Source organism: Hoplias malabaricus, chromosome 6 (genome assembly GCF_029633855.1).
Source record: "Hoplias malabaricus isolate fHopMal1 chromosome 6, fHopMal1.hap1, whole genome shotgun sequence".
NCBI classification, from domain to species: domain Eukaryota; kingdom Metazoa; phylum Chordata; class Actinopteri; order Characiformes; family Erythrinidae; genus Hoplias; species Hoplias malabaricus.
In genome coordinates this window covers 36,212,914-36,235,829 of record NC_089805.1, presented here as the reverse complement: position 1 = coordinate 36,235,829, position 22,916 = coordinate 36,212,914, and the positions used below count along the sequence as shown (strand labels likewise).

The 22,916-nt window shown below is 39.2% G+C and overlaps 2 protein-coding genes across 4 annotated transcripts; one reads left to right on the top strand and one right to left on the bottom strand.

Annotated features, from left to right (window-relative positions):
• Nucleotides 1-6,131: 6,131 nt before the first annotated feature.
• Nucleotides 6,132-11,977, bottom strand: fam8a1a (family with sequence similarity 8 member A1a). The gene is made up of 5 exons (XM_066674946.1): nt 11,468-11,977; nt 10,689-10,809; nt 10,421-10,544; nt 8,899-9,038; nt 6,132-7,814 (listed from the first exon to the last, which is right to left on the bottom strand). The coding sequence occupies exons 1-5, from the start codon at nt 11,835-11,837 to the stop codon at nt 7,670-7,672; spliced, it is 900 nt and encodes a 299-aa protein (XP_066531043.1). The 5' UTR covers nt 11,838-11,977; the 3' UTR covers nt 6,132-7,669.
• A 235-nt stretch (nt 11,978-12,212) lies between these two features.
• LOC136699890 (tigger transposable element-derived protein 1-like) lies at nt 12,213-21,407 on the top strand. 3 transcript variants are annotated; one of them, XM_066674943.1, is made up of 3 exons: nt 12,213-14,464; nt 18,826-18,902; nt 20,644-21,407. In XM_066674943.1, the coding sequence occupies exon 1, from the start codon at nt 12,411-12,413 to the stop codon at nt 14,190-14,192; it is 1,782 nt and encodes a 593-aa protein (XP_066531040.1). In that variant the 5' UTR covers nt 12,213-12,410; the 3' UTR covers nt 14,193-14,464; nt 18,826-18,902; nt 20,644-21,407. The 3 variants fall into 3 exon arrangements, with proteins under 3 accessions (XP_066531040.1, XP_066531041.1, XP_066531042.1); XM_066674944.1 differs by lacking the exon at nt 18,826-18,902; XM_066674945.1 differs by lacking the exons at nt 18,826-18,902; nt 20,644-21,407 and adding an exon at nt 16,077-16,175.
• The last annotated feature ends 1,509 nt before the right edge of the window (nt 21,408-22,916 follow it).

The following is a 22,916-nucleotide window of genomic DNA, read 5'->3' as shown; positions in this document are numbered from 1 at the left end:
TTTCTCTCTCTCTCTGTGATATCTCCTAATTAGCCACCTCACTGCAGTGTTTCCTCACCTGACTTCCAGCTGCTAGCACAATATCAGTACAGCAACCGACAGAAAACAATAGCCTGCCTAATGAGGACATGCTTCTGCACACACCAGAGATGACAGAACAAATTGATTCTTACACTTATGACATGTTACCATGTTGGAACAAGAAAAAAGTGAAGTGAGCTCTCATTCATATGGCGTACTGGCTTCACAAAGATTACAACTATGGCACAGAGGGTAATAACTTCATTGTGTTTACCCAAAGGTAAATGATTCTCACATCACATGTACACATGTAGGATGTTCCATATTGACCCAGAGAGGGTAAATATTGTTGTAAGATAATTGACTGTCACATTCTAGGAATGGCCTGAACAGATACTGGGTCATTTTAGTCGACTGCTGCAGGAAAAGAACAGATCTTATGGACGATAAGTGAGAATGAACGACATGAAAGATAACATTATGTTTGACATCTATATAAATAAAACGCACCAGACAATAAATTTGTAGCCCACTCTTCATTTGTTTAACCCCTAGAACACTCACTATTCTGAGGTTTTTTTTCAGTGCCTCTTTCAGTTGCATTTAAAATTTAAACAGTATTTATGTGACATAGCCATATTCAGTATGTTGTTTTTTTTCTAAAGACTTTTGGCTAGTCAAATATGTACTCACTTGAGGTTTAAATGCTAAGTGATTTTTGATATTTTCTTGAAATTGGCCGTGTTTTGACCAAAGATTTGTTTTAATCAGACGCCTGTTTTTTTTTTTTTTTCTTTTAAACCTATTTCACAATGTACAGGCTTCAAAACATATTCTCTCATCACATATATTTGCAGAAAACATTAGTCTGAGTTGTCTGTTAATTTAAAACATAAGCATTTATGATGATAATTTATTACATGGCATATTACTGTGACAAAAATAAATGAGTAGCATCAGTTGAACTTAGTTTTTGCTCAGTGTTCCTAGTAGCCTTTGTGTGTTTAGCCCCTCTGTATAGTTCCCTAGCCTCTCTGTCTAGCTTCCTTGTGGTTGCCAATAAAGTCTCCTGCACTTACCTCCGTTCCTGGTCCTCAAGCCTTGACCACCCCTACACCTGCATCATGACACACCCATCCCCTCTCAATTGATAACAGTATAGAGCTGTAAAAATGAAGTACACTAGGGGGGTCCTCAGCAGCAAATCTTATCTTGTGTGTGTGTATACATAATATAAAGTATATTTACCTGGTACTTACAAGGACAAAAAAGAAGGAGGTGCTAGAGAGTATTCTAACTGTTGGGGAGTTAGAATGTACCTTTCCAATATTTGCAGTGTAATTTCCCATAATTTATGGCGTAAAAAAAGCTTGTATTGTCATCCAAAGACGAAAACTGAGTACAGTGGGAGAAACTTGTTCTTTCTGTGTAATTCAAGAATAAAAAGATTTCTTTATAAATCCTTGCCTCCTTCTGTGTGATTATAGATAGAATACAGTTGCCCTGTAAATACCAGGGAAGCACACTGTAAATGTAACTACTCTAAAATGTGGGATACTACGTTTTAAAATGCTGGATATTGCACAGTACCTGGACAGGACACACTAAAACATGGGAACATATGCTCTAAGTGCAAGTACACCTTTTAAAACATGGGCTGTAGTATAAATTGTTACTGGAAAACACAAATACACTCTCCTTCTGTCCTCTGTGGGAACACTGACCTTACTGACCAAAGGAAAATTTACCAATCAAATGAGGACCTCCTAGTGTTCTCAGATCAGACCCAGTAGTCACCCCAGAGTTTGGATTGAGGATTATTTAGATTCTCAGAAACAAATGCAACGAGACTGAAATCGAACATGAGACACGTTCTTTGAAAAACGTAAAGAAAATAAAAAAAGTACTTAATGTACTTAAAAACAACCCAAAACCAATGTTCTATTTAGTTTTTGAGGATTTGGTGTATTTTTCTGAAGTTTTATACCTGATGCTGAAGAATGAATAACTTTTTAATTAGAAATGAATACTGGGCTCTGAGCTTTCCACAGTCCTGTACAAGTTCTATCCTTTGATCAGAAGCAAGTTTATCATCACTGTCAACACACTGCTGTTCCTCGGCTAGCGTTTCTGTTGAGCAGAATGTCAGATTAAACAGCTGATGTGTGTGTGAAACCCGCCAGTCAGAGCTTGGTTTGTGTCGGCAGGGGGAAGCTCTACGTCTTTTCCAGGAACCCTGCTGATAAGGAAGTGAAGAGATCCAGCGATCCTGCAGCTGGGAAGCAGCGGTCCTGCCAGGCTCCACAGCTGCTGGAGCAGAGGTGCAGATCAATAAGAATCACGTTAAACATGGAGAACACAGATAGGTGGTGTTGTTGTGTGCAGGTGTGTTTTGTCTTGAGTTGAGGGACTGAACTCACACCCTCATCAGCTTGGCCTCTCTGTGGAGTTAATTGATCGCTTCAAATAAGGCTGCCCTGGGAGAGGCAAGGGACCAAGTGCATACAAGGGTCAAATCCAGCTGCAGATTTTCCACAGAAATGATCACTATTTGACACACATTCTCATTCAGACCTTTATAACTACAATAAAACTCTCGATATTTCAAAACTACGGCGGCACAACAGGTAGAGTCGCAGTCACACAGCTCCAGGGTCCCACCTCAGGTGACTGTCTGTGAGTTTGGTGTGTTCTCCTTGTGTTTGCATGGGTTTCCTCCCAAACCACATCAGCCTGTGTGTGTCAGTGACTGGGTGAGTGTGAAGCCCTGTGATGGATTGGTGCCATGTCCAGGATGTGTCCCTGCCCTCTGCCTGGTGATTCGCGAACTCAAAATGCAAATGCAGTTACATGAAATAATGTAACTGGAAAAAAAAAATTATGCAATTTTACCAGTCTTTTGTTGTGTGGACCCAACTTGTTTTAATGTAGATGGCATCAAATTTAATACGGACAAGTTTTTTTTCTGGTGGCGCAGCAGGTAGTGTCACAGTCACATAGCTCCAGGGACCTAGGTTTGTGGGTTTGAGCCCTGCTTCTGGTGACTGTCTGTGATGAGTGTGGTGTGTTCTCCCTGTGTCCGTGTGGGTTTCCTCCGAGTGCTCCGGTTTCCTCCCACAGTCCAAAAACACACGTTGGTAGGTGGATTGGCAACTCAAAAGTGTCCGTAGGTGTGAGCGTGAGAGTGAATGTGTGTTGCCCTGCGAAGGACTGGTGCCCCCTCCAGGGTGTGTTCATGCCTTGTGCCCAGTGATTCTGGGTAGGCTCCAGACCCAACGTGACCCTGAACTGGATAAGCAGTTATAGACAGTGAATGAATGAATTAATGTGTTTTTTCTTTTCAAAAATCAATTAAATTTCTCAGTTTGGGATTGCGACATTTAACAATTTATTTTATATCATAATCAATTATACCAGTGATATTCCAGTGCAGTTCTGTAATTACTCAGTACGTAAGTAGTTTTTTTAGGTATAATTTTTTTAAAGGTATAATTACTTTTACTGAGTTATGCTCTTAACCCACAGTTTTCTGGCAAGTCAGTTTTGATTAGGGCATCTTTCATATTTTTTATGTAGAAACAAGGCCCTAAAGCTTTAGCCTTGCAACAATTGCATGATTTTAGACAGTCCAACAATCTTTCAGATAAACTGGGTGAATTATAGCAGTGAAAACACTAAAATGTGCAGGAGAGAGAGTCCAGACTGTCTTGGACACGTGTGTCCTAAATCAGAATATGTCTAAACAGCCAAAATACTGTGTTAATTAAGATAGTCTTGAATTACTTATGAGCTTTGTGGAAAGAATGATGACAAAGCTGGGTCTCTAAAATGTTACAAAATAACACATAAGGACATTTAAGGGCATTTGTAAGTGAATTTTATTAAATCTACCATCTTAACACAGTAACCATTGGCAGTTTGGAAAAACAGTTTTAAGGCCTTGTTTGCATGTGCCCTATTGCCCTAATAAACTTTACTGTAACCCTCCAAGGAATACACCTTCTAAATAAAGCTCTAGTTATCAAAATAAGCGTCTGAGTACCTGTCAGAGTGCCATTTTACCAAAGAGAATCGACAAAACTTATTCAAACCTCTGTACAAAGTGACAAAACCTCTATGATAATTGGTAAGAATTTTCAACACAGAAAGTTCAAAGTTAATTTAAAAATAAACAAACAAACAATCCAGAGTGGATGCATCTTTGGTCACCTGGTTTTAATCAGCAAATATTTAAAGCCCATTATAGGACAGCATGTCACTAGAATATATAGGCTATGGAAATACAATTCATATTCATCCATCATTCATGATGCCAGGTGTCAAAATCCATCTGTTTCCACCCACTTTATCTTTGCTGACCGCCTCTGTGACTTGAAAACTGATTCTGCATGAATCATGGCCCTCAGATTGTTACCATATTGTACAACTGCTGACTTTTCAAAAAGTTAAATTATCCAGGACAGAAGAGGGGCTCTGTTATATTTATTAGTCCATAATGCCCAATTCCAAGAAATGAAGATCAGCCAGGAAAAAGGGTGAATACATATGGGAACATTAAAAACATTGTTCGGCACAAGCAGAAGCACTGTAAAATCTCATGAGCTCTTGTGAGAGTTTGTTATTCATATTTTAGGAGTGTGCAGATAACAACATCAAATTTTATGTACATTTCTGTCAATGTCAGTAAAGTAACATGTAGGAATTGGAACAATATCTACCTGAACTAGCATTACAAATTAGTAGAACATCTATTTCTGTTCAGTAACAAGTGTCTGAGCCTTGTTTCACTTTAACAGTCTTCTCTACAAGAAGCATACCCTCAATTTTTTATAAGCCAATATCAGCAGATATCGATCGATATCCACAGATATCAATATCATATTCTGCCACAGTGTTGTACCATTACCAGATATTTTGACCTGCCTCTGAATTAACACATTTCATACAGCATTAAGTGTAGCTTCTTTTGGACAATTTCACATATGGAACTGAATTCAGGAGGGTAGGTTATTAGTGGTATGAATTGACCAGAAAAACAAAAACTTTTAAGTTAGTTTCTTGATTAATTTGTATAATTCAATGTATCACTTTTCTAGATGGATAGCTCTGAACATCCATCATTTCAACATTGTCCCTGAGAGATTTGGCAGGAGGTGCCAGTGCAGTGCAGTAATAGGTGTACTGTCAGAAAAACATTATTGAAAATTTCATATTAAAGTGTATTCACAAACTAACGCAAACATACATTGTGAAAAGATTAAAGTATAAGTGTATGTTTATGGCATTTAAATGTTTGCAAACTTGGCAAACGATTGTTTGCGCACACTGCGTGGGTTCTGGAGCAAGTCTGTCCTGTTTTCTTCATTTGACACAGAAGGTTCTGATTATGTACAACGTTTGTGGGACTGAAAAAGAGACCTTCAGAGACTAGACAGAAAAAAATGCACAAGGCCGCCAGGTACATAACTTTTATTTGAGCCAAAACTTTTAAATCATCATACTTTTCACAGTAATTATTTGTGATTGGCCATGATGGGAGATGAAGGCTTTTTTTGGGGGGGGCTTGCTCTAGAACTGTCACTATGAGCCAGGGCCACTGGAGTGTGTAAGAACAAGGCATTTCCCTATGGGGGCTTAATAAGTCTTTCTGTACCATTTAAGAATAAGACTACACTTATAAATTATTATAAATTAATTATCTGTTTATTAATGGCACATAATTTTGTTGTTAATACATTAAAAGTCATTAATAATCAGTTGTAAAACATAGATATAAAAAAGCAAGCGTGACCTGTTTTTTGCCAAATAGTGATCCTGCAAGATCCTGACCTGACTTCTCCGTCAGTTGACATTAAGCCTGCCAGCTTCAGCTCATATTTGTCAGAATTTTTAACCATTAACAAAGTGTCTTTTTATATATTAATGATGTGTTGTGTATTTTAACATGAGAAATGACTACATTCACATTTTCAGGTCTTATTCTCTACCTTGACACTTTCAGTACGAGGTCACTGTCGCCATTTCTATCACTGTGTTACAAATTATTTTTATAATTAATTAATTAATAATAATAATAATAATAAATATATATATATATATATATATATATATATATATATATATATATATAACAGGTATTTTTAACGAGGACCCAATTGCTTGTGCATAAATAGCACCCTCTACTGGAGATCCCGCTAAAATCTTAGTTCACATGAACTTCAACGTCTTGACGTTGTTTTATATCATTTACACTCATTTTAAACGGAACAAGGTTCTCCACAATCCACTGCTACTTAAACAAACACGCTGTGCTTGCTGTAAAGCTTAAAGTATGAGCTTCTCTTCAAATTCATGGGCAACCCTACAATGAGTTGCAAAGACAAGTGGTTAATGACATTTTCAGGCTGCACTGTGTAGATTAACCTGCATATTAAAAACCAGCATATACTGACTCTGTGTTTAAAAAAGTCAACTCTATAAGCATTGACAAAGAACAGCTTTTAAATTCAGCATGCCAACATGCAATACAGTTGCTGCAAATAAAATGAACTGAAAAAAAACATCCAATGAAGACCCAAAGAGTATAGATTGAATTTAGGACACTGCACTTATTCTTAGTGGTTAATATAGAATCTGATCCAGTGTCAGATATGTTAATTTTGTAATAAAATTTGAATATAAAATTTGAAAAATAGCAATATTAAACTGGCATACAAGAAATACATGTCTCATACTGAACAACAGACGTTAATACTTTGGACGGCATAAGGATCATTACGCCCAAACAGCATCTTGAAACTCCTTAGCACACAAACGCAAGTTCACGTTCATTCTCCAATTTGTGAACTTGCTAGTCACACTTTTAAATGCAGTCGTGAGTTCCTTAAACTACACATTTGAACCTTCTACAAGAACCCAAACATAAAATAAAAAACAAACCAATAAATTCTTGCCACTAATGTGCCCCGCAGTCAGTTATATTTAACCAGCAACCTTCAAAAAGGTTTTCAAGAGTACGGCTTATATGCACACACACAATATGCTGCTGTTAGGGTCATAGGGCTGGTGAATGAAGGGTGTTAATAACATGCCAAGAGAAAGGCAGCCATGTTTACAGCCTTTCAGACAGTGTTGGCCTTAACAAGAGTACAACATTCCAGGCAGGTCATCGAGAAAAATGTACTCCACAGAACAAGGGCAGACATTTACCAAATGACAGGGAAAGCTCCTCAACTGCAATAACAACCATATCTGGTTGGTCTGGGGAATCTGATACTGGAGAATACAAATAATCCATGAATAGGACTGGAAACTTTCTGAACATTCTACATGGACATTTAACCAAAACTTTCAATATGAAAACTTCATTTGTCAAGGCCTGTAATTAAAACGGTAAATTCTTATATATGGCCAAGTATCCCCAAGCACTTATATTTCTAAATGCTAGGTCAAGCACCTCTGTGTTCAAACGAACTAAAATGCTGACCTTCAACACAAAGCTATCGAACACATTATTCAAACACATTTAAATATAATGGCAAAAATATCTGGACGTGATCTATGGACACAAACGTTCAGGCTTTAGTAGAGATATATTCTCTTATGATCAATACTATAAGGTTATATTCAGCCAAAGCCATGTCCCTGGTCATCTGGCGCTCCTACGCCGGACCACGATGGTTCCAGCCACAATGTCATACACAGTCCTGTTGTGCTGGAAGAAAAGCAGTGTGATGAAGACAGGGAAGAGGAACGCAATGGATAAGTTCTTATTCAAGGCCCGTACAGTTGAACTGTGGGTAAAAAAAAAAAGGAGTCATTTGTACAAAACTGCACAAATATATAAAAGACATCACCTCTTACTACTGCATTTTCTTCATATCAGTTAAAGGCTAAGCACCACTTAATGGACCTCCACCAATATTTCACATTATTATAGTTACTGACATATATAAGTATGAATTAAAAGGAAAATAGCAGCTTAATTTACTTTAAAACTGACAATTTTATTAAATTGAGGGAAAAACCCGAGCTCGCTACGGAAATTCTTGAACGCAACCGTGACGTCACTGGTGGACAACAGCTGAACAACGCCGCAGTAAAACACCGGTATGACTGACTGTTATGACAGTATCTAGCTGATAGCTAAATAACCAACATTATTCATGACAATAGCCTAGCAATAAGCTAAACTCAAATTTAGAGGTACCGTTATTCTTGTAAATGTGATCGAAGTCGAACTCGAATTCATCCGACACTATAAACCTCCGTAATGCAACTACGTAGCCGAGTATAATCTGAGCCACTGAGTTTAGCAAGTCAAGCTAACGTTAACTAACACCAACTAAAACAGGCGAAGTAAGTGTACTGTTTACCTCCATGTTACAGAGGCTCTTGAACCTTTCGTTGGTTTTCTTACATGCCCATATTGTTGGAAAAGTGCCAGTGAAATGAGCTACAGATAACGGAGTGAGCGGATGGTCCTTTCCAAAGTGCCTGTTTAAAGTTGACAAATTTAGTCCATTTTCTGGATATTTTGGGATCTTTGGGCCATTTGTGCACAGATGTCCCACTGTACATTGAATTATTGCAGCCAAAAACAACACACCTTTTCATCATTTTGCATTAAATTATGTGCAACTTCTAGAGTTGTTGTCCACCATCTACGTCACAGGCAAGACGCCTATTAGAGTTTCCGAACACCGTTGGGGGGGAACCAACAGTCTTTTAAACCTTATTCCTTGAATTAGTAAGAAATAACATGTTTTCTGACTATCAATAAACACAAGTTAGGAACTCAAATTCCACTGTATTTATTTGTTTGACACTTTCATATAGCTGGTGCTTAGCCTTTAATCAACTGAAAGTTTAACTTACGCAGATAAGGTGACGTTAGATGCCGGTACCACCAGGACACGGTTAGGTCGTACTAACACTGTAGAATCACAGGTGACAACCCGTAGGCCCAACAGGAACTTCCCAGGCGTAGCCCCTCCTGCTCCCCAAATACATATGATCTAGAGGATGAAAATGTTATAGTGGTTTAGGGACCTTTAAACAGACCCTACACTTCAAAATAAAAATGAAGTGTATAAATGCAGGGATTATTAATAGACAGATGAAAATGTTAGCACACTATCATTATTTTACTATTCTATTATTTTCTACTTAGTTTAAAACTCTGGACGTCTTACTGTCCCTTCTTTTTGACTTTTACTATGGGTGGTATATCTTCCAACGTTGCTGACCCCAAACTTTGGAACACTCTTCCTCCTGTTCTTCATAACTCTTTGACTTTGTCTCACTACAAATCTCTGCTCAAAACTATGGTCGCTCAAAACCCCATGGTTGTAATGCATCCTTGAGATTGTGAAAGGCGCTATACAAGTTGAACTTCTTATCATTTATATCATTAATTTTTGAATGCATTAAAATATACCTCAAATTATACACTATAAATCCCTCTAGCACTGTTTTTTAAATTATCTTAAGTTAGATTTATCCCTAATAAGCAACATAATAGAACAGCTGGAAGAGCACTCTCAGTCGGTAAAAAATATAAAGTACCTACAGTACCCATCAAAATTTTGGACACATTGTCTCATTGGTGGAATAGGGCTAGTCACTGTATAGAACGTGTACCAGCCCCTACCTCTGCACAACCCAAGTTTTGGTCTCAAACACATTCAGGCGGGAAGCAGTTCTACAAATTAACTCTTGACGAGGCCACAGCTGTTCACTGAAAACTGTTCCAAGTGATGTCCTCATGAAGCTGACTGAGAGAACAGAGAGAGTGTGCAACGCTATCATCAAAGAAAAATGTGGCTACTTTGAAGAATCTAAAGTATAAAACATATTCTGGTTTAACACTTTTTTTTGTTTACTACATAATTTTATGTGTTGAGAAGTTGTCCAAACTTTTGACTGGTACTGTACATTCACAATATGTGGGAAATGGCCTAAAACAAAGGAAACCCTCCCTGAGTGGATGTGTCCACATATTTGACTGGTACTCTATATGCATTCAAAAACATAACTGTGTAAATACAAATAATTTACATATACTGTTACATATGTATGGTACAGAAACATAACGTGAGTGATAAGCTTGGACTACAACAAAATCTTGAACTTGAGGTTGGAATTTCAATGCCTGCCTGAGTATAAAATAGCACACCTATCAAAAATAATAACAGTCATCATCATAAACAGTAGTTAACAATGTTACATTTATCACTTGCTTTTATAGGACACAGAAAATAAACATACTGTGGTGAGTTTAAATTAAATCAAGGAATTGAGATGTACTGAGCCTCCAAAGTAAATATTCATAAAATATATTTTTTTACGAAAGACAATTGAACATCTTTAATAATAGCTAGGTCCACAAAACACTCACCTCATAGAAACAAACCAAAACCCTGTATACAAGAGCCACTGCCATCATCTTCTGCAGGTCCTCTAGAGATGTGTTCTCATCTATCTCCTCCACTACAAACTGCATTACAACTTTGGAAATGTCCCTGTGAACACAGATGATCCAAAGGAGATGAGTTAACAACTCATCAAAATTTCACTATACAGTTAAAATGACAGATGGATAAGCACAACCCTGTTGCAATCTTCTCAGCATTAGAGAGATAGATAGATGTTGATTTGAGACTTACTTCATTCCACTTAGGTGCATGATCCATAAGACTATGGTTGCTTTAACACAGAAGAGAATGAAGAAGTCCACCATTTCAGCTAGAAATCTGTGTAAAGGAGAGGGAATGGTGTACTCTCTACCTAAAACAGAAAGAGTGTGGGCAAACCGAAATAAAGAACAAATTCTGTTTTGGACATTCATGAAGATAAAACCGATTATTTAAATGAAATTTCAGGTTTTTGGAAGGTTACACTTGAAATGTAGGCTACAACACAAAGTTAAATGTATTCTGTAATTTCCCTTTATTTGGTAAAATGAATTCTTGTAATAGTTAAACATCCTTTTTTACATTTAATTCCTGGAAACTTGTTTAAACCTGTTTAAAATGAATTGTTTTCATGATGTTACAAGAATGAACATGTTTACATATAATCACAGTGCAGCTGACAACAGCTCTGTCCTTAAAGGTTGTTTAAAACGTGCTTTGACCCAGACGTGATTAAAAAAAAGACTGTTTATTTCTAAGTAATAAACAAAAAGTAGAGAACAAACAAATGTATGTAAAATTAATTATGATCATTTTGATCCATTATATTTTGATCTAACTATCTAATGATCCAATTGGAGGAAGTTGGCTTCTTTTTATTAACGTTAGAATTTCCCGTTCCACCTCAAGTGCTGCAGGAAATACAGGAAACCGTTGCACCTTTTCTAATTCCACAATCAAATACTCGAGGTCAAACCACCAGTCTGAGAGACAGTTTGTTTATGGGTTAGCTAGCTAAGACGCTAACGGACCTGCTTGCTGTCCTGGCGGGTTTCCGTTGGCCTGAGCCGGGCTCTGCGCAGCCGCAGCCTGAGGAGAGGGCGAGAGACTCCCGGCGTTAGCGGGGAAATTGGGCGGAAGGGTAAACTGGCTGTACCCGCCGGTGAAATGTGAGACTGTGGGGAATGGAGAGGCCGAAGAGTCAGTCGCCTGCTGTGTAGGAAAACACGGAGGAAACGGCAGTGTCGACATCAACATCCAGTTCTGCCAGTTCGCATAGCCGCTGTAATACTGCCACATCCACTCCTGTAACTTCTTACAATACTCAGTTCTGGACATGTTTACATCTCCGTTGAGTCCTTTACCGTCTGTTCTTTCGTCCACACTTTTCGCGGTTGCCATGTTTGTCCAGTTTTCTTGGATTAAATGTTATTTCTTCTAAATGTTTACCTCAATTGAGAAGCTAACGTACTCTACTCAACAGCGTCGGCCATGCTCCTTCTTGCTCGACCTGGAACATACCACCGTGTTTACCATGGACAATATGTCCACAGAAGAGGTTGCGGTCCTCATTTTCTAGGTGGTGGATTTTAAATAGACATTTAACTTAAAAAGTATGTAAAACTGTACGAACAAACAACTAATGTGCTTGTTTCACAGAACTTTGTTCGACAGAGCTTTAATACACACCCTTTTACGTTATTGTTAATGGTACAGGCCAGTGCTTAGACTCCATTTTTGTAGTTCACCAACGCGACAGTGTCCTGTAGTGATATTCGACACCACCGATTTCCTGTCCAATCCAAAACTCAGTAAAATTCTGACTGGCGCCATTTTCTTTGTCCCTTTGTACACTTAACGCGTTTTTCTCGGCAAGGAAGCATTGCTCTGAGATAAATCTCGATAGTTTTATTTAATCTAAAGTGTTTTTGGTGCTTTTTGATATTTTACATTATTAATAACGCTTAGTGAATCATGGCTCCAAAGAAGCAAACTGGAAAGAGCAATGAAGGTAGTGGGAAAAAGCCAATAACAATCAATATGAAAATTGAAATAATCAAGAAGCATGGCGAAGGTATGCGTGTCGTCGACTTGGCAAAGGAATATGGTCGCAATAAAAGTACGATCTGCACCATTATAAAACAGAAGGAGACATTATTGGCTACCAAACCAGCAAAGGGGCTAAAGATTATATCGAAGCGTCGTTCGAATTTGAACGACGACATGGAAGAACTGCTATTATTATGGCTGCAAGAAAAACAGCTCGCTGGAGATTCCGTAAGGGAGAGCATCATTCGAGAGAAAGCTCGAATAATTTACGGGGATTTGTTGCAGGATATGCCAGGGACATCGCAGGGTCAGGGACAGGAAGAGTCTTTTAAGGCAAGTCGGGGATGGTTTGAGAAATTTAAGGCGAGGACTGGCATCCACTCCGTCGTTAGGCATCGTGAGGGTGCGAGTGCCGACGTTAAAGAGGCAGAGGAATTTGTAACCACTTTTGCGGAATTCGTTGACGCAGAAGGCTACGTCGCCCAGCAAGTGTTTAACTGCGACGAAACTGTCCTCTTTTGGAAAAAAATGCCAAAGAGGACCTACATAACTCAAGAAGAGGCGACGATTTCTGGCCACAAACCTATGAAGGACAGGCTGACTCTTGCCTTATGCGCAAATGCTAGCGGCGATTGTAAAGTGAAGCTGCTACTTGTTTATCATTCAGAAAACCAGAGAGCATTTACGTCGCACAAGGTAACAAAGGAAACGCTTTCCGTGCTGTGGCTTTCGAATTCGAAGGCGGGGGTCACCAGAGATATTTTTGTCCAGTGGGTAAACCTCGTGTTTGGCCCCACCGTCAAGCAGTACCTCAAGGACAACAACCTCCCCCTCAAGGCTCTTCTTGTCCTGGACCATGCTCCTGCTCATCCCCCAAACCTCGTAGAAGACATTCTTGACGATTTTAAATTTATTGATGTTCTTTTCTTGCCACCAAATACCACTCCTATCCTGCAGCCCATGAATCAGCAGGTGATATCAAACTTCAAGAAACTTTACACAAAGAACCTGTTCAGGCGGTGCTTTGAGGTGACAGACAGCACTCACCTCACCCTCAGTGAGTTTTGGAAGGATCACTTTAGCATAGTAACCTGCCTCAGACTCATTGATTTGGCCTGGCAGGGAGTTACGAGGAGGACCTTGAACTCTGCCTGGAAGAAACTGTGGCCTGAAGCTTTGTCCGAAAGGGACTTTGAGGGGTTTGAGCAGCCTGAACCTGACCTTTCTGAAGAGATTGTGTCCCTCGGAAACTCCATGGGGCTGCAGGTCAACGAAGATGACATCGAAGACCTTGTACAGGAGTACAGTCTGGAGCTGACGACGGAGGAGTTGAAGGAGTTACAGCAGCAGCAGCAGCAGTCGGAGGTGTTGAAGGCTTGGGAGGAGGAAGCGGGTGGTGAGGAGGATGTGACAACAAAAGAAATTAAAGAAGTGCTATCTCTTTGGGAGAGAGTGAGAGAGTTCATAGAAAAGAAACATCCTGAAAAAGTTTCGACAGGTCGTGCATTAGACCTTTGTAATGATACGTGCTTTACACATTTTAGAAAAATTTTGCAAGTACGAACAAAACAATCTTCGTTAGATAAGATTTTATTAAAGCGTCCCCGTCATGATGATAGTGACAGTGCGAAGAAAAAATGTAGGCTGAGTGAAAGTGACGATGTAAAAAGTCTACATAAAGTGAAGGAAGAAGAAAGTGATGAATAATTAAAGTTTGGTGATAAAAAAAAAACAAAACATAAAATTAAAAATGTAAAAAAAAAACATTTTGCAGTTAACGTAACGTGAGCTCTTAAGATTAGCAAATTGTAGTTTTAGCATTAGTGTAAATAGCAGACATCAAAATTCATGTTAAGCCATATCTATGCTTCGTCTCCCCACATTCACCCGCCTACTCTCCGTTATTCCACCCACCCCCCACCTCCCGTCATACAGCCAGTGCCTGTGTTACTCCTCCAGCCAGTCGTCACGTCTTCAAGGTATGTAACCACTTAAAACTTTTTCATTTCTTGTTTTGTTACTGTTACCACTGTATTTCTTTTTTATTTTTAGTAATGCTACATGTATTTTTTTACTAATTTGAGAGTTTTGTAAATATATATCAGTGCAAAAAGGGTGACTTTCGGGGTGGGGGCTGGAACACATTAATTGTTTTTCCATTATTTTAAATGGGGAAAATTGGCTTGAGAAACGAACTTTTCCACTTACGAACCGGGTCACGGAACGGATCAAGTTCGTAAGTAGAGGTTCCACTGTATATTGAGGTAGTGGCCTCATTTACAATATAGCTATAATTTAATGACACCTAGTCTACGTAATTCACTTTAAATTAGCAATTCTTTAGGAAACCTTACCTGAATAAATTTAGGCTTTTTTGCCTGTGTGAGATTATCTCAGTGACATATGTTATTACTCCAAGTTGAACACATTCAGCTATGTGTTTATTTATTATCACACCTACGGACACTTTTTTGAGTCTGACTGAAGTATTAAAAGTATATATTTTAATTTGAGAATCGATATTAGAGCGTAAGGATCTGGTATCTGTGGTATCGATATTTCAGTATAGATCAGCACATCACTAGTGTCCTCTGCCCTCACACCTCCTCACGTGGGTGTGTACTCTGTATCGTCGCTTGATTATGGTCTAATGATATTTAAGTGCTATAGGTTAGTTATATACAAACATCATCTTATTATAGGCCACATATATCTTACTTTAAACCAGTTTACTGAGAACCAGTTACACACAGCTGTAGATTAAATCTCTGGGTTATTCACACATGAGAAACTAACAGAAGTAGAAGTTTTAATGTTTTTAAGGTGTTAATGGAAAGCGGATGTATTAAGACTAATGCATAAAGACTAAGGCCTCAGACATATATATATCTTTTTATTTTAGCTTATTTAGGTTTGGGACAATCAGGCTACAGATAAGCTTCTTCCCACATGCCATCACACTCCTGAACAGTTAGACATTACAAATAAACAAAAGATAAAATCAACTTTATTGATCCCGAAGGAAATTGTAGTGTCACAGTACTATACATAGTGCACAAGAGAAGACATACAGAGAGAAATAACAATAAAGAGAGCAGAGATATAGAACACTCTTCCAGTTTTTTATTTTCATCTGCACTTTACATTACTTGGTGTATATTACCAAACAAAACATTTTCTGTACTTAAATTCTTTAGATTCTTCAAGTACTTCACTCACCTGCACTTGTCACTTTGCCACTACAGTACATAGCCGCTTCACAGAGCACTTAGGTTTGTGGCACATTATTGAGTAAAAAAAAAAGGCTATCTTTCCACTATATAGTGCACCACTGTCAATAAATGTGAGAAGGTATGTTTCTGTAAAATAAACTGTTTTACATCAAAACTTTCTGTGTTTCAATTTACATCTCATCAATTGACATGTAAGTTGAATCATTCATTTTCTGTAGGCACTTTATCCTGTTCATGGTCCCAGTGTGTCCAGAGCCCACACAGAACGTTTGGGCACAAGGCAGAAACGCTCCCCGTACAGGGCGCCAATCCATCACAGGACTTCACACAGTCACTAATACTCTCTTACGTTTTTTAGACTGTGACAGGAATCCCAGACAGATATGAGGAGAGCACACCAAACTCCACACAGACATTGACCCAAAGTGGTGATTGATCCCAAAACCCTAGGTCCCTGGAGCTGGGTGACAGTGACACTGCCTGTTGCATCACTCTGCTGCCTGTTATACATAGAAGCTATTCAGTTGTATTTTGAAAATTGTATTTACAAAAATATTAATATTAAACCCAATAAAAATTGTAAAGACAAAAACATTGGTTTATATAACCATTTCATAATTAATTTAAAGTAGCACAAGCAGGATGAGCATGGATTTGAAAGGAGATGTATGTATATGGAGATAAATGGGTGAATATAAAACTAAGTTTATAAAATACAGCTTATTCCAACTCTAAAACAGTAAATATGTAAATAAGTATTTAGTTTTTGATATAGGGTTTTCTGTGGATTATATGCGCATGTATTTTTAGAGGGTTGCCACAAGGAGGCAGCAGTGTCTGTGCAGAGTTAAGGCAGTAACTCATTCTTTGCAATTTCAGCTGGTCTTTAACTGCATGGAAATAAGATAAAAAGAAACCCACTCTACAAAAAAAACAAACAAACCTAGATTTGTCCTGTAGAAATGATCACTCACTTTAGCTGTGGGGAATTCCCATCAGGACCAAGTATTTGTTTCTAACAAATCCAAGGCATGTACTTTGTATTTTTAGTCAGAATTCTAGGATTTAGAGTGTTAGAAAGGAGCCAAGAGCAAAAGAGGACAGAATGAGAACCCAAGAGAATAGGAATGTTTTTTTTTTTTTTGATCCTGGGACAATAAAAGATAAAAGCACTAAAAATAACTGCCCTGCCCTGTGTACATCTTTCAACTACAATAAGAGCTCACTAGAGACAAAAAATAATCAAAGGTGGCTAGCAACAAAAATCCCTTCTGGAGCCTAGCTGGTTTTGCCCCCAGACACTCGTTGCGTTGGCCAGCTCTTAAAAAGCTGTGATGTATTTATTTCCCTGTGTCGCTCTCATTCTCTACTGGTGGTATATTTGCTGACTGGGCTGCACTGCGCCTGTGAGTAAGGTCTGGTGGGGCTAGTGACTGTGCTGGGCCCTGAATGGAGGCCCCCAGGCGGAAAAGAACGGGCCTGTGTGAGCCTGATCACCCCTGACAGGCCACAGGGTGACTTGCCCAAAAATAATCAGGGTAAAATAAAAGCTGCGTGCAGCAAACGCTGACCTCCATGGAACCTACCAACAGTCGAGGATTATGGATGAAGTGTGTGTGTGTGTGTGTGTGTGTGTGTGTGTGTGTGTGTGTTGGTACAACCACTGAGATACTACCACTGGCAATGCTGAGCTTGATGCTGGGTTCAGTTCAAGCCACAAGGTCACTGTGTTCACAAAGGGCTGTCAAGGGTTAAATGGCTCCATCTGCAATCGATGAACTGATGAATAATCCAGATGGACTTGTACTTGTGAAATGGCTTTTTTAGTCTGAACTTTGTTTCCAGTTTGATTGTGTCATGAGAAGAAACCTAGAGAGGGGTGTGGAGAAGAACACCCTCATCAATTCTCACACATAATCTCTTTCCAACAGCCATGACCTTTGCGTTCCTTACACAGGTCATGATGTGAAGAAATCACTGAGCCAATGAACTGTTGCTGTTGGGCAGGTTAATACGAATGGGATTTTGATACCTCATTACAAGCTCATTTGAGAAAGAATGGCAGATGGTACTATTTCAGGTTCAGTACAGAAGTCTTTGGATATGGGTATAAGAAGAATCTGATTCAAACCAAGTCAGGAAGAGAAGAGCAGAATAAAACTTACATAAATGTTCATATTACAAGTAATCACAGCTATCAACTGTTGGAGTGGGGAGTGAAGGTAAACATGGGCAGTGAGCTACATTTTTTCACTGCTTTATTATTGTTTGAAATCCAGTTATACCACAGTATGGTATTGATCAATATCAGAAACAAAATATTGTATCCGCATTTCTTTTCCGAATTTTAAGAGCCAGATGCTCTTCACACTGTGCAAGAAATTAAACCCTTTTATACATGCACGGCAACCCAGACATTTTACATACTTTATCCAGAGGGGCTGTATGTGTGTGTGAACACACACTTAATAATTGTCCTGGCCTTTACTCAGACTTTATCCCACTAGTGTCATAGCACACACTCCAGGTAAAAAAGTGAGTGTGTAAATAGATCTGCTAAAATTCTGGAGAATCACGCTGTATCTCCTGCAATGCTGCACAGACCGCACCCCATGACTAAAGCAGGCAGAAAATTTCCAATTGCATCATAATATCTGCCACAGCAAAACTCCCGCTGTGTGTTACATATGTGAAAGGACCACTCTGGAAAAGTTCTGGACCTGTTTCTTCTGAGTTCCTCTGAAGTTGCGCCAGGTTTCATATGTGAAATTGGCTTAATACAAATGCTGCAACATTACAAACCTTGTTTTACTCCTTCTCCGCTGTGTCAAATTGGTAGGTGGACTGACTGTGAAACTCCCAGAGTTGGGAGTGTGTGTGTGACTAAGTGTGGGTGTGATGCTCTGTGATGGACAGGCTCCCAGTCTGAAGTCAAGGGACGCACCATGACTCTGAACAGGATCAGGTACTTACAGAAGTTCAATGTAAGACATATATTCACTTGTCTAGTCTGCAGTATGGGTTTTTACATTGCTCAGCAGCTCTTAATCATGGAGCCAGACATCAGTAATAATCAATGGCCTAATCTGGACATTCTTGTTTCACAGCTGTACAGAAGTCATTACTTAATGATTTGAAAGGGAAAAATACTCAAGGGAATTGCAACTCCTGGTGTTGCAGCAAGGTGAGAAATCACGTTATATGACCAGAATTTGAACTTTCTATCATTTTGACCGTGTCAGTTTATACCCTGAATATGTCTGAGATATTTTCCCATAGAAAAAAGCAGAGTCTGCATCTTTCCTTAAGAAACTTAGAGCCCCTTGTCTTTGTAGAACTGACACTGAGTACAATTTGCACTCCTGAAAATCAAATCCTTTCTCTTTAGATTTGTGACCTGCCATATGCATTTGACAGAAAGACCCAATTAAAAGAATTATGTATAGCTTTTGGAGATTTCATAGGCCAGCACCTCTCTGGGGGAGGTTAGCCTCCTGCAGTCAGCTCTCATATACCTCCCACCTCCTCCTTTTTTTGCGATCTGGCCGAAGCAGCATTCAGCACTGTATGTGGCCCTGTCTGTCTGGAAGTCACATGAGCCACTTCCCCCTCCGTATTCTGGATCAAAAGCTAGCCCTGAGAAAAATCACAGGACTCCTGAGCCTCTGACAATGATGTTTGCTTTCTTTACTCACAGCTGCGCCTTTACTCCAGCTCGAGTGGCCTCCATCTCAAAGAGTTGATCTGTGTGCTTTTTCAGACATATTTAGCTCTGAACAATCCTCCTGAGTAAAGGGCGATGTTACCATTTTTGTCCCTGCACGTTTTGTGGCTTTTTACACAGGATACTCCAGGCCAGTCAGCCTTGTTTGTGATTTCTCCCCAGTTGTGAGCTAAATGGACATTGAATCGTCAAAGTCTTATTTACAAGCAAGAAGAAGAAAGATTGGTAAATGACAGATGGCTTCCTATTTCCTCTAAACTATCACAAGGCTATGTTATCTTTCCCACACAGTGTGTGGAAGTGCGTGTTGTGCTGGAAAGTAATCGAAGGGAGTTCACAAGCCATTGTTTGAAACATGTGGTTTTAAATACTATGAAGGCTAAAGACGAGTCTCTTTTCATAAACTTATTGAAAGGCATTAGTCACAGGGAAAGGCTTACCTATGTTTACATGTTCACTCAGTCATATTCCATTTCTCATTTCCTACAGGAAAATAGATCTTGCTCGTTGTTTAAACTGGAACCCTCCATGGAAAACAAAGGCACTGGATAAAAGGGCACAGTGGTTTAAATATTCAGCATATCTAATGACACTTACCCTGCAAAACCTCTGAGCCATGAATTCATGGTCTTAGGTCAACTTAGTTTTGTAGAATGCAGTTTAACTGGAGTCTTATCTACCACAGCACCATATTCCCCCACACAAGTCAGATTCCTCACATTCCTCCCCATTGCCTTATCCTCTGCCATGTGTGGGCCACACTGCCCCCTTAAACTAAGACTGAACTATTCCTAGACTAAAGGACTGTCCACATTTTATCCCCTAAAATTCCATGAAAGACTCCCAGCCAACTCCCTGTTCCCAAATTAGAAAGACAACTTCCCAGTGCATTCTTTAAGGAAAAAAAGCGTATAATGGAAGCATTTCCTTAAGTCTGTGCCTAGATTTCTCAGTGCTATTAATTAGAAACTTTCACAATAAGTCATTGTTGTAAAATCATAGTACCTGCCCAGTTCCTGGGGTCACAACAACCAGGAACAACCCCTCAAATATTTAATTCAACAAAGCATGCACTATTTATGACCTTTTGATTTATTTTTATAACATTTATATATATCATGTATCTTGTATCTGTGATCTCGCTCTTTATGTATCTTTCAGAGTGGATATGTAGACTTACCAAGCTTTGCTTTATGGCTAGGCTCCAGGAGATAACCATGGATTCAGACTTGGAGGTGCATACCGACCGCTTTGGACTTGACTGCAAACTGCTCAAGTGTACGTCGGAGGCCTCCATGTGAGGCAGCCAGAAGGACAACATTGTCAGTGTGTAGCAGAGGTGCCACCTCCTGAACCTTCCTATGGAAACTCTACTGTCCCTGACTATGCCTTGCCATCCTGTCCATGAATATCAGGAACAGGAATGGAGACAAGGCACAGCTCTGGCACAGTCCATTGCCCCCACTGAAGAAGTTTGACATACCACCAAGGATATAAACATAAGAGTATAAGGGCCTCTCTTGTGCCTGTGATTCTTGGTAGGCTCCGGACCCACCACGACCCTGTACTGAATAAGTGGTTACAGACAATGAATGAATGTTTAAACTTTATTAAATGTTCTTTTCCTGGAGACTTACTTTTAGTCTTTTAAGGGAATCTCTGGGGATATTTACAAGTGCTTTTGGGGCATTTCTGTTAGTCCTTTCTTCATGAGATTTTCACTCAACATGAGGGACAGCTGCTGTGTTTAAATGATTGTAAATGGTTGTAAACTAACAATCGACAAAAATAGAGGTACTTGTTATTCAGTCCCAGTTCTCTGTAGTCTTGCACCACATACTGCTCAAGGAACATTTTCTGTAACAAACTGGTTAATCACTTTCTAATGACACTGCTGGCAGTGAGCTGTCATGGTTAGCTGCATTTCTCCAAATCTCACATCTCGTTGACCCCCCTTTTTGTTTCTTCTAACATTTCTGGGAGCTGATAGAAATCTGTAGACGCTGTCCAAGGCGGATCGGGACAGATGTTGTGTTCTAAAACATGACAACACAGTGAAGTTTGTGTAAATGGCATAAATTTAATTTAGATTTTTATATGAAACTACTGTCCAAACACATCAAGTTCTCCAAAAAGCTGTCAGCTATTTTCCAAAGATTCTTTCTATTATTTTTGTTTTCCAAAAAGCTGTAACTTCCTCTGTTTTTGAACATATTTTTGAATAGATTTTCTGCAGGGGTGAAAGTATAATGTGGTTTATGAACCTTTTTATTTTATTTTATCTAATGTCATTTAAAATATACAGATAGTCTACAACTCTAACTGCCAAAATTAAACAGCCTGAGTAGCTGGTTAGAGGTTAAAAAAGCCAGCTTGAGTTCGGAGGGTCATTGTTTCAGTACCCGGGACCGGCAAGAGGATATTCATTCACGGCTGAATGACCTAACCCCCAAACTGCTCCCTGGGCACCGAGGTGGTTTGCAACCCCCTGCTCCGGCTGTGTGCTTGTGTTCACTGCCAAGGATGGGTCAAATCCAGATAAGCAATTTCCCTAAGTTAATCAGTAAAGGTGTTTCTTTTTCTTCTTTTATTGTGTAGTTTAATAAAACTTTACAGTTAATTTCAAATGACAAACTATAAAGCATATACATGGAAACTGTAATTACCCACAATTTTAAATGCAGTGCACAGAGCCTTACAAAAGGATTCTTCCTAGTGTATGAAGGCATTATTGCCTGTGCTTGTAATCAAACATTAGTCTACACTGTACTGACCAAAGCTTTTACTGACCACTGGGTTTTCTACAGAGCTGTCCCATCCAGCCATTGACCAGACTTTGGCCTGCTTAGCTTCAGAGATAATACAAGCCTCCCAGGGATTTTAGTAAATAATTTCCTGTAGTCCACACACACAGGACAGAACTTCAAGAACATTGGCTCCAGATTCGTAATGACGGCCTTCTACTTCAGAAGAGTGCTGCACATCCGTGGCAGCTCCCACCTGGCCCAGTGCTGTTGTTTTATTATAAAGAGGCAAAAGAGCAGTACATTCACAGTTCCTTATTGAGCATCAACCTTCTGAGTGTTACTCATCACATCCCTCACTGAAAGAGAAGTTGAATCTCCGGAATAATCAGCTTTTATTCACAGCAGCAGAAGTAGCAACAGAATGAAAAAAGAAAGAATTGATTTCACATGCTCTAGCTCTTGCTTATGGCATCTGTCTTGCTCCTTTAATGAGTAGAGCGCTTGGACATCTCAACACCCTCAATGGCTTCTGACTGCAGCGTTTCAAGGAATTTCTCCAGAGGTTCTTTAAAGCTGCCTTTGATTTCAAATTGAAGAGGGTAATTAACTTTATCAGACTCACATCCTGCCAGTGGGATAAATATTTCATGTTTTCTTACAAGCTTTGCCGCTCTCAGTTCTTTGAGTGAGGAATTAACAGAGAGAGAAAGAGAGAGAGAGAGAGAAA